This window comes from Corvus brachyrhynchos, unplaced genomic scaffold, assembly GCF_000691975.1.
Source record: "Corvus brachyrhynchos isolate BGI_N302 unplaced genomic scaffold, ASM69197v1 scaffold89, whole genome shotgun sequence".
NCBI lineage: Eukaryota > Metazoa > Chordata > Aves > Passeriformes > Corvidae > Corvus > Corvus brachyrhynchos.
Genome location: NW_008246063.1, coordinates 525026 through 537280, shown reverse-complemented (window position 1 = coordinate 537280; position 12255 = coordinate 525026). Strand labels below are relative to the sequence as shown.

At 48.9% G+C, this 12255-nt stretch overlaps 1 protein-coding gene across 2 annotated transcripts in view; it reads right to left on the bottom strand.

Moving 5' to 3' along the window:
* Positions 1-11308: 11308 nt before the first annotated feature.
* Positions 11309-12255, bottom strand: part of LOC103623884 (lymphocyte antigen 6E-like) — a 5056-nt gene continuing 4109 nt past the window's right edge. For both annotated transcript variants that reach the window (XM_008643057.2, XM_017746680.1), the window contains exon 3: positions 11309-11575. In XM_008643057.2, the coding sequence (XP_008641279.1) occupies positions 11364-11575 (212 nt within the window). In that variant the 3' untranslated portion in view covers positions 11309-11363. The remainder of the gene's footprint in view (positions 11576-12255) is intronic.

Below are 12255 nucleotides of genomic sequence, written 5' to 3'. Positions count from 1 at the left end.
GACGGGGAACAGAGCCAGCTTTCCCCTAGCCGTGCTGCAAAAGGCTTTTTCCAGCCCCCTTTCGGGTCCCCTCTGTTTCCCTGAAGGAAGAGACCGGAGCAGGGGGGCTGCCTGTATGCCGGACCCCACTCATCCAAGCGCAATCCTTCAAACTCAGCTTATTCTGGGATTCTGGGATTCTCTGACTTCCTCTACCCACATGACCTGCTGATTCCCTGCCTCACCCTCTTCCTCCATGCATCTCCTCTCACGGATCCCCTGAGCACACACACATCCTCCTCCACACATTCGCAACCACCCTGTATACACACATTCCCCATATCCTGCATGGATCTCCTGCAGGCGAGATTCCCTCGAATACAGAACCCGTCCCTGCATGCAACACCCCCTCTTCGTGTCTGACCCATCAGCACGCACAGCCCCCACTGAAGAGCCAAGCACATAAAGAACCAACTTCCCCATCTGTTTACCAGAGCCTAAATTGGATTAGGCATACAGGATTGGGAAGCTTGAAGAGCCCAGCAGCTGGGATGGCATGGGACAGCCTGGGCTGCTTGGCAAGATGAGTCTTCAGAGTGTAAATAAGTCCCCTGATGTTGGAGTGTCCCAAATTCAGTAGGTCCCACGGAAATAACTAAATCCTCTAGGAAACGGGCTGCAGGAGGGGCAGTGGGGGAGGGCCCCTGCGAAGCTGGCTGTCAGGAAAGCCTGGGAATGGAGGAGATGGCTGGTGAGCCAGCAGGAAACAAGCAGGCTTGACAAACTCTGTGCCACAGATGGGTTTAATTCTGCAGAGTCAGCATTTCTTGGCAAACGCATCTGTCAGAAGAAATTCCGGCTCCTGTCTTGTCGGAGGCATTCAGAGCAATCTGCTTGGGAAGCAAACCCATGCCTGCAAATCCCTGCTTCCCGTTTCTTACCTATGACTCACTTTTATTTGTCACTGCCAGGTATTCTAGCTGGAACTGACTTCCGAGCAGTTTCTGTGGGCTCCTATCTTCCGCTGAAACAGGCTGCTGGGACAAACCAAATACTAAAAAAATGGGAAGTTTCAGCTTTGTGGTAACTTGAGGAATTGTAATTCAGACACATTTGCAAAACCCCTGTCTCATACAGACCAAGGAAGTAGATTTTGGCTGGATATTGGGAAGAAATTCTTCCCTGTGAGGGTGCTGAGGCCCTGGCACAGTTTCCCAGAGAAGCTGGGGCTGCCCCATCCCTGGAAGTGTCCAAGGCCAGGTTGGATGGGGCTTGGAGCAACCTGGGCTAGTGGAAGGTGTCCCTGCCCATGGCAGGGGGTGGAACAAGATGATCTTTCCAACCCAAACTTGGGATTCTGTGACACACTCTCCTCATTCCCAGGTGAAGAGTACAAGGATCTACAGCTTCCTGGTTTTCTCCCACACTTAAATTTAACATTATCAGCCCCTTTTTTTTCCTGGAGAGGCCCTGTCTACTGATAAGAAGGAAGAGATAGGACCTAAGAGTCACAAAGGTCACAACCCAGCGTGGGATCTGGAGTCATCCCGGTCCTACTGGAATGGTTGGGTGGGAACAGCATTAATGACAGGATGCTGCAAAAGGAAGAGGTGGCCAGATCCACCAGGGACCAGTTTTCTGTGGTGGAAATTACACCAGGTAAGGAAGGAAAGAAAGGCAAAGTCCTCCTTCTGAGGACTCGGTGATCCTTTTGGGTCCCTTCCAACTCAGGATATTTTATATTCTACGGCCTAAGCTCATCTCCCACCTCCTCCCCAAGGCTGCTGTGTGGGACAGACTGCAGAGCTCAACACAGCAGCTCTGCTGGCAGAGATCTCTGTTCTAGACCAGCCCACAAAACACTGCCCTGAATGCTCCAACCTCTTCTTGCAAGTTTGGAGGTCACTGGAGGACTTTGTTGAACCATTGGCTTCATATTGTGAGTGCAAGGCCAAAACACATTTCTTCACGAAAAGAAGGGTGAAGCAAGAGAGGCAACAGGGGTAGAGTCCAGCACCAGGAATGTGGCCTGTGCTGGAGAAAGGTGGAGACAGCTACAAAAGCACACTCAGAGGAAAAGGAGATAAGGAAGTGGCTGGATCAGAGGGCGAACTGGTGCTAGGGTAAATATTTCTTGGCTGTGGCACACTGGGGAGGAATGGGGACGGTTAAAATCAGGAAATGATGAGTGTGACAGGTCCTTTCATGGCTCAGGGCAGCAGAGATGGCGCAGAAATTAAACCTAGACTAACTAGGCCTGCAAGGCTTTGGTGTTGAACAGGCACTTGGGGAGTTCAAGCTTGAAATTCAGGGTCAGTAAAAGCTTGCTCAGCTTCTGTGGAGCCGGGTGGGACACAGAGAGGTTCCTTCCCCATCACGCTTCTGTTTCAGGGTTTGTGTGAGACTTCCTGGGTCTGGCTGTGCACGTGAGGCACCTAAACACCAGAGGAATTTGCAAATGAGACGTGTCCCCGGGTTAGTGGAGCAGAACTTCTCAAACTGCTTTGCTCCAATGATACAGGAAGGGGACAAAGTCCTTTTTTTTCAGTAATTATGCAATTACTCCTGTGGAGCTGGGAATTGTTCAGATTTTTCCCGGAGAGGGTTGGAACTGCTCTGTGGGAGGTTTCTGCCCCACCTGGCAAAATGTGGAGAATCAGTTTGGCAGAGGACTGGGAGGCCATGAAAGAGCAGGAATCCAGGATCTCCATCCTTGCTGCTTCCTCTCACCCCCAAAATTCTCTTTGTCTGGAGCACTTTGCTGCAACACAGTCTTGGCATGAAGGTCCTCCTTGCCCAGGTGCTGGCACAGGCCCCGACACTCCATGGAATGCTGGAGCTGGGATGCACCATTCCCGGAATTCCTGCGCACGCCACCCTGCTCCACCTGGCTGAACGAGAGGCCTGACTCCATGTCCCAGCCCTTCCTCATCATCCCACCCTGGATGTTCCTTCTCCTAAAGTCCCTTCTGGTTATTCTGGATCAGAGTTGCCCAGAAGACCCTCAGGATCATATTTGGAGCATCCAAGGATGCTCCAGATGTAGATTTTCCATGGGCAAACCAAGCTGCAAGTTATTCTTTGCTTTGGTGCCGAACAGGTCACTGTCCTCCACCACCTCTGCTGCATCCCATGGGGAAAGACCTGGGATTGCTCTCAAGAAGCTGCTGAGATTCCTGAAAATTCCTGAAAAAAAAGGTGCCCAACCAGATGCATCTTTGGGCTGTGCCATTTATTATATTTTTTATAGATAAAAGAATAAAACCTTCATCTGCTCCCTCCAACCACAACCTGGGGTCAGGATCTGACTGTCATCTGACAGGATCTGACTGCTGCATGGATGAACTTTCACTTCTGGCTGCCATCCACATTTCCTTTTCCCTTCTCTCCCTGAGCCTAAAGTGAAAGTGGATTGCTGGCTGGTGTTGGAATTCTCACTCTTCCTCCTTCCAAAGTCTGCATGACTCACCCTCAGCCGTGCTTGTTTTAGGCTTTGACAGGAAAACAACTGTGGTGATTTAAGAAGAGCTCCTTACTCAGGCAAAAACCTTAATTTCCCTGAACAGTTTCAGCAGGGCCCTGCTCAGACTGTGCCCATGGCTCCAGGAACCCCCTTTAAGCTCAAGCCTAACCCTTTAGGCCCTGATGTAAGTGGCCCTGTCTCCAGCCATGTCCTGGATGGACCTTGGCCGTGTGCTGTGATTTTATCTCCTATCTGTTTATGACTTCTGGTTGTGACTTTTAGGGTTGGAATTGCTGATCCTTTTTGTCCCTAACCCAGGATATTCCATTATTCTCTTCTCCAACACTGCCTGCTGGATGATCCTTAACTATATAGTGTCTATCCCTGTCTCCAGGCCTAATTCTGTCTCCTGGCTGAACTCTGGACTTGTTTTGTAGCTTTTTTCTGAGTCCTGGCCTTTTTTGTGCCATCAGAGGTTCTGGACCACCTGCAAAGGTTGCTGTGCCTGAGGGCATCTCCTCTCCTGCAACAGGGGCCTCATCTCTGGGTTTTTTGGGGGTAGGAGGAGGCTTTTCAGTCCTTTCCCCACCCCTTCCACCAAAAAATGCACCTCTCTATGAAAAACGAATTCACCAGACTCCATGGAGGGGGCACAAAATGTGCTGAAGCTGTAGGCAAGGTGCTGGAGCTTTATAGTGGAAATGTTAAACTTGGTGTAAAAAAAATAGGAATGGGAATGTTTCCAGGGTGTGGAAAAACCAGAAGAACCAGCAGAGTAAGAGTTAAAAGGAAAGGCATTTGTTGATTGCCATGGAGCACGGTGCCTGTGGTCTTTCAGAAGTAGAGGAAGAACAAGCTGACCTTGGATAAGAAACTGTAGAGGACTAAGAGGAGGGTGGGAGCCATAAAACACCCAGATAAGGTAAACAAAAGGGCTGGAATATTCAGGAATTTCATCTAAAAGGGGAAAAACAAAAGAGAAATCAAGCAAAGAGAACATCCTCTCTCTAAAAACTGTCAAAAACAAGTCCAAGATTGTTTTGTTTTGTGCTCTGCCTTTCACCTTTTACCTTCACCTTGTGCTCAACCTTAAAGGCCCGAGGAGAGCTGCGGGGCTTTCATCTTTTGGCTGCTGGTGGCACAGAAGTGACATGGGCCAGATGATCTGGGCACGCCCACGTTGGTGCTTGTGATCCAATTAAATCCATAAGGAAGAGTTGTTATGATCCAATTTTAAGGTTCTTAGAAATGCCTCTGCTGGAATTAAGGTGCAAACGAGACCATATGCCAGTGACAATAGTAAGGGTTTTATTTGATGGTAAATATGAGAGAGAGAGAGAGAGAGAGAGAGAGAAGGAAAGGAAGAAAGAAGTAGAAGATAGGTGAGGGGGACAGAAAGAGTGACAGGGACAGGATAAGGAAAATATCACCACTCCATGGATCCCAACGATGTTCAGTGATCTTCTCCAGCTGGTCTCTTGGTGGTGAAGGTCCCCCCAGAAGGCACAGAGTCCCATGGGTGTATATGCTCAGGCTGGGTGACCACATCTGGGCATGTCCCCCTGGCGGGGGGGTGAGTCTCTCACAGCAGACTCTGGATCTGTTGCACCATGTGCAGTCCTGTGGGGCCCAGCCTCTCACGGGAAAGTCCCGTGCATGTGGCCTGTGGGGGTGGGGGTTCCACAGCTGGGCCAGTTTGTGTAATCGGAGGATGGGTGTTTGTTGCCTCTCACCAGAGGTTGCACCACGCACCCAAAATCTCCTCCTTTCCGCTCGGGTGGGGGCAGTCTGTGTAAACCTGGCGTCTGTGAGCTGTGCTCTTCCCGCACCCCAAACTCAGCCGGGGATAGTTGCAGCTGGTGGCTTTGGCCTTTTGTGGATGCGCACCTTTCCCTCAGCCTGGGATGACTGAACAATGCATTTCCCTTTATCTAATCAACAGTTGACCTTCAGTTCAAAGTCCCACTCTTCAGGCAAGCTTCTTCGGTTGTGGCTTCTTTATAATGAGCAAAACTTTATATCAATGTTTGAGGCATGAACTATTTTCAGTCTCTGACAAGAGCGTGAAAGGCAAAATCCACTTTCCCCATAATTTTTGTGCTATCAAATCGCTCTCTTCTCCCCAAAGATCTCTCAGGGAGTTTTATTCCTCCAATTTCCTGTGACTGCAGAAGGGAGTTTCTCATTCCCAGGAGTGGGGTCTGCTCATTATCTAATTGCTGATTAACATCCAATTCTGCATCCTGGAGCTGCAGGCAGGTCCAAGGTGAGCTGTTGCGAGCCCTGGGCACAGAGCCAGGACCTGCTCCTGCCTCTCCTGGACCAAGGAAAATTGTACCCTTGGCACCCCCAATGCTTTGCATGGAACTTAAAGACTTGCCTGAGTAAGGAATCAGCTGGAAAATGGGAAAACCATCATTCCTATGCAGAGCTCTCTCCGCTTTCTGCCTTAGCACTGCTTTAAGGTTGACTGAAACCTGGGAACCCTGGAGCTGAACATCCTTTGGAGTGAAAGTTCCTACATGGGAGTTATTTCCACATCACCGGAAGAGCTTTGGGTCGCTTTTGCTGTTCTGTCTTTGTCTTGGAGCAGCCTGATCTCGTGGAAGGTGTCCCTGCTTATTGCCAGAGTGGTTGGAACGAGATCTTTTAGGTCCCTTCCAACCCAAAACATTCCATGATTCTGTGATAAAGCAAAGACAACCCTGAACACCACAATTCTGCTCTGGTGAAGGGAACCAGCTCCATGTGGGAATGACAGAAAGGGGACAGAGAGAAGCAGGAATGGGAATGACCAGGAATCAGTTCATTCTCCCATTCCCAGGGAGAGGCTGAGGCCATAGTTTTTCCATGGTTTGATGCATCCTGATTATGGTGCTAAAGCTGCCGTTTCTGGAGGCCGTTTCCCAGCTCTTCACCCTACTTTAAATGCCATCAATCCCTTCTGATCCATCTAAAATCCTGTTTGCTGCTATTTGAACCCCAACATAAAGTGTGGGAAGAGTGAAGCAGCCCGAGCCTTCCGTTTGGAGGATCTGGAAGGTGCTCATCCCATCACACACCAGTTTGCACTTCCCAGTGCAATGTGTAAGATTTTTCCATGGAGTGCAGAGTTCCGACAAGGCTTCGTTTCACATTTTTTTTCCCAAAGTTTGACACGTGTTAAACTTGTGATCCAGCACAACTTCTTTTCCTGCCAGATTGCTGCGAGGGAGATTCCCTCACCCCATATTTGTGCCACATTAACTGGGGAGCTTTGTGCTTGGCCTTCCTAAATTACACCCTCTTTTCCCAGCCTACCACTTAAATTTACTGGAATCACCCAGAATCCTCCTGTTTGCAGATTCTCTCTGCTTGTCACCCATGAGCTCAGTGAATTTATTGTCTAATCCGTCATCCAAACCAGCAATTAAAACTTTGCGTCATCCCAGAGCCAAGAGGAGCCTTTTAATGGATCGTTGCAGCCTGACAGCAAATTGTTGGCTGTGATTTGCTCGTGATTTCAGCCCGACTGGGTTTTCTTGGTTTTGCTTCTGAGCCCATCACGTGGCATGCTGCCAGAAGCTTTATTAAGGCTGAGCTGTGTGACAGGTACCACTTTTACCCTCACAGATTTTGTTGTCCTGTCACAGGTGGGGGTATCACCCACCTGTCACAACATTCTTGCTGCTCATCCCTGCCTCCTTGATAGCCCCTACACCATTGTTTGATGATCTATTTCAGAGCTTTTTTCCAACTCTGGACTGGTTTTTTCCAACACTGTGTGTGTCCCCAGAGTGTCTCCTATGCCCTTTAATGATGGATTATTTCCACATTTCTTACTGGAAAGGCTCTGGACGTGGCACTCAGTGCTCTGGGTTGTTTGACAAGGTGGGAATGGGTCACAGGTTGGGCTCAATGATCTTGGAGGTCTTTTCCAACCTAAATGAGTCTGTGATTTGTTGATATCCAGTCTTCAAAACACCCAGATTTCCCTGTTGCAAAGAAACAGGAGCAGGAGAAACAGGCTGGGTTTAGTAGCTGTGATGGATTTCTTTTCCCGATTTTCCTGGACACCACTTTGCCTGACAACTCTCACTGATTTGCATATTCATGTTGAAAACACTAATTTTATTCACTTTTGATGTGTTAATTAGTTCATCTCATTAATATCTGTGGCAGCAAAATGGCTCTTGCTCTTGTGTTTGATGTGGTTGTGTCTCCACACCTGTTTTCCCTCTCGCTCCACATGTGGAAGCACAAACTCATCTTCTGACGCTGCAAGCGCGGCTCAAAGTTGTGGGATTGGAAAACAAATCCTACTCTGAAGTGGTAGCTCCAAGAATCACCTGGATTTCTTCTCCCAGACAGCTCAGCCTGGAGAGCACCAAACCTCACACTGGAAAAGGGAAATGGGACTGATTCAATCCATGTGGGAAAAGGAGATTTAGGCTTTGCCTAAAGCTGAGCCACAGAAGCCTCGATCTTCTACCTGCACCTTCCTCCAGCCCAGGGAAGGGAGGAACCGGTGTGGAAAAGGAGCTGTGACCTCATAATCAGCCCATTCCTCACCTCCAATCTAGAAGGAGAGCTTTAAATTGTCCTTCTTCCTTCTTTATTTGAAAGAGTTCCAGCGATTTTCCACTCAGAGGATCAGCAGTGACAACGTCCATTTGGAATTCCCATCTCCAGATTTACTTTTCCATGACCTTCAGCTCCCACAGCTGGGAGCTTTCAGTCCAGGAACCAGGTGGGTGGACAAAACAACCTGTAAATCCTGTTAAACACAATCCCTTCATCTCCAAAGAGTCAGTCACGATAATCCTGGCTAATTCAGTTGCTTCGGCATCCAGAAATTTCAGGAAAAGAAAGGGTTTCTCTAAATTTGTAGACAATTCTAGGAAACCCCTCTGTCATTTGATCTTCTGGCAGCACTCAAACTGCTGTGGTGAAAAGTAGGGGAAAGAGCTGGGAATAAGGGTCTGCAAAAGATCTGGGTAAGTTTTGTTCTCCCTCCTTAACTCTGCCCATCCTGGTTCCCCAAATCCTCGCCGGACTTATCTCAACCCTCCACTTGTTCCTTCCCCTCCAGATGGTCTCTCCCACAAAGTTTTTGCTTTCTCATGTCCAGTGAAACTGGTTAAGATATAAATTGCTCTTTCTACTTCTTCTTTCTCCTGCCAGCATCACAGGTGGTAAAACAGTAACGGCTTTGGCCCAGAGCCCAACTTTGCTGGAGTTTTTTGAAAGCACCCAAGGTCCTGCAGGGAAAAACTGTGCAGGGTATGGAGGGCTTGCTCTTGGAGGACTTGCTCCTGGAATTGGGATGCAGCACAGCCACCACAGCCCTACCAGTGCTGCCGGTGCCTGCCCGGAGCAGCTGGACATCTCTTCCTTCTTTTTGGTTTAAAAACTCATTCTTCCCCTTCTCCATCTGTCAGAGACTGAAATATTATATTTTATGACTTAGACATTTTCTTGAAAGACTTTTAAAACTGCATTACAAAAGCTGCAGAGAAGACTTCTGCACCCTGAATGGGGCCCTGACTGAGGCCTGACACCGCTCGCTGATGAAGATAAGATAAAGTAACACCTCAGGTCTGGCGACATTCACTGAGCACCGGCTTAACACCTCCAAGGTGGAGACCACAGCCCCAGGGCTATCAGCTGCCAGGCTCGAACAGACCCCCTGCACCAAAGGGTGGAGGGAGGAGAGGTTTTGGGTACCTTGGAAAAGCCTCTGGTCAGAGGCGCAGTGACCGCCCATCCTCCACTGTGCAGAGGAGCCCAGCTGAGGGATCCTCACCACGGGGGAAGAAGCTTATCCACAGCAGAGGGGGTGACATGGCCCATCACAGGGCCCCCCAAGGGGTCCCCAGACCCTGCCCCAGAGATGATGCAGCAGACCCTCAGTGTTGCAAGGGACAGTGTCAAGCCAGCCCCTGCAAGAGAGGCACGTGGGCATTCCCACCTGGCCCAAAGCGTGTATTCATCCACGGGATTCTGCACTCTTTGGCGTGTCCCCACCACAAGAGCAGATGGAGGGGAACAACAAGATGTTGTTGGGACCCTTGGATGGGTGATTGCTTCCACCTAACCCCTGTCACCTCTCCCTGTCCCCCCACCCCTCACACACTCTTCTTTTTCTATTTCTTTCTTTCTTTTCTCTTTCCTTCTCTTTGCCTCTCTACTATTAAATAAAACACATCCATTTTTTGGCATCAACATCTAACCTCGTTTGGTTTTAATCTCGTTTCTGGGAATATTTTGAACCTTCTAAGTTCTGTCCGGTTTATGCACAGAGACTTAGCTTTCCTTGCTTTTCTGGGTTTAAACCGGATCATAACAGCATCCTAATTTTCCTTCCCTTTTGAGGCTGTCATTGGTGAGAGGAAATTAACAGCAGGTTCTGCTGTTAACTTGGTCTTTTGACATCTGTCATCTCCCGGCACAGCTCACCAGTCCGCTCAGTGGGATGTCAGTGTCCTCTTGTCCCTGCCCAGCAATGTGGTGTCACCTCCTTCATTTCCTTCATTTCCTTCATTTCCCCTCCATCCATTAAACAAAATGTTAAAAACCAGTTACCAGACCCAGAGCTCACAGCACAAAACATGAAGTTGATGTGTAATCTTTTATCCTCTTGGAAAACCAGTGGCTCTGAAATCCAGGCTCCATGAAATGCCTCAAAAATCCACATCCTTCCACATGTGCAACCAAAACCCAGCAGAGTTCCAGGGCAATGCTTCAGAAAAAGCAAAGATCTTGTTTAACCATCAAACACAACAAAAAAACCCAACACTCTTCAATTGTTTGAACCAGCTCTGGTTTCTCCCAGGACACAGCTGAGCTCGGGACGCTGCCAGCTTTTTCTTTTCTCTTTTTTTTTTTTCCTGTGTGTTTTCCAGGAATGGGAGCTTGCAGCCGGGACTGTGACCCCAGAAGCTCTGAGCTGTTTGTGTGAATCCCTGGCTGGCTGCCCCTTCTTCTTCTCTGTGACACCCCCAGGCTTCCTACAGAGCTTTTCTGTCTCCCCTCAGCTGCAGCTCCCACAGGGAGCAGAGCAGAGCGCTCGGAGGGCAAAACCGAACAAAGCTCAACACAATCAATGGTTTCTCTGCCAGGAACGTGGGTCTGTAGAGAGCCTCTCACAATCTCTGAATGACAGGGGTTGGCAACAGCTGTGTGAGGTTGTTTTGGCCCTGGAGAAAAAGAGGGGAATAGATACGAGGGTGTTTTTTCCAGCTGGATGAGGTCCATGAGGAGGCAGCGTGAGGGCAACTCCCAGCTCAGCAGGCTGCCCCCATTCCTTCCCTTCTCCCTCCCACCTTCCCTCTGCCTTTCCTCTCTCGGCCACGTTTTTCCCTCTCTGCCTTTCCTCCTTTTCTCCAATAAGGGAAGCTCATTTCAAAATGTGAACCAAGAGAGCAAAGAGCGTGAGGAGACAGAAATTGCTTCCCACCGAGGCTGGAGAAGTGTCCACAACACTGCCAGAAATCAGTTTTACTTCCACCTGTTTGTTTATAAGCAGATGTTTGATAACCAAACTCACTGTGAACAAATTCACCGATCATCCCCTGTGCTGACACAGCTGTGGAGCCATTCCCTGTGTTTCAGGCAGGGTGGGATATTATTCCTCCCAGAGCTTTGAAAGTTAAGAGACAAAACTGTGCCTTCAAGGATCTCCTCAGAGCAATAATGAATTGAAGCTTGAACATGTCAAAAAGGCCATTTTTTATGTGTTTTCTTAGGTGAGTTGGATGTCTGGGGACACTTCGGATTCAAGTAGGCTCAGGAAATCAATGGGAGTTCAGCACCTGCCTTATCCAGGCTCTCTCGAAGATCCCAGGGGAAGCTCAACCACAAAACATGAATCTTTGAGAGCAGAAATTATCCCAGAACAATACTTTTATTTCAGCCATCATGGGGAGCTCTTCCAGACCCATCACAATCCGTATGCAAAGATGTAAGTGACGCTGGCCAGGACACCCAGCGACATCACTCCGTGGCTGCTGTGCCGGCTGTTGACTCCATTCACATTGCACAAGGGTTTCTCACAGCAGGAAACATTCTGGGAGCTCTGGGTTTGTTGCTGACCTGTTGCTGGACACGTTGCAGAACACATCTTGGAGATGAGGTATTTAGGCTTGTTGGGCTCTAGTGCAGGAAAAAAAAGGGGGGGGGGAGAAGAAAAAGGAGGATGAAAAAGCATTGTTTAAATATTTTTATGGCTAGATCTGTTTTGGTGAGTAAAGGAAGGGCAGGCATTAATGCTCAAGGCAAATTTCATGGAATTAATCATAGAATCATGGAGTGGTTTGGGTTGGAAGGGAGCTTCAAGTTCATCCATGGGCAGGGACACCTCCCACCAGACCAGATTACTCAGAGCTCCATCCAGCCTGGCCTTGGACACTTCCAGGGATGGGGCATCCACAGTTTCATACAATCCTAGAACTGGTAAGGTTTGGAAAGGCCTTTAAGATCATCAAGTCCAACCAGGACTTCTCTGGGCTCCATGTTTTGTCAGTCCTAAAGTGGAATTAGCACCTGTGGGTGGCTTTCAGTTCCAGCTGCCTGAAGTGGTGCTCAGGCTGGGTCATTCCCACCAGGATGGTTTTTCCTACAACATAAACCCAAGGGGAATGTTCTGCATGACCTGAGATTTGGCATAAGAGCATGTGGAGGTCTTTGAGGGCACAGAGCCCCCAGGACAGACCTGAAGGATTGTGCTTGGCATAGGGAGTCAGCCATGGTGAGGTTTGGCCAAAACCCTTCTCAAAACAACTCTGGGAGTGGAACATGCACAGATCCAGGTGTGAATCCACTCCCTGGTGCTG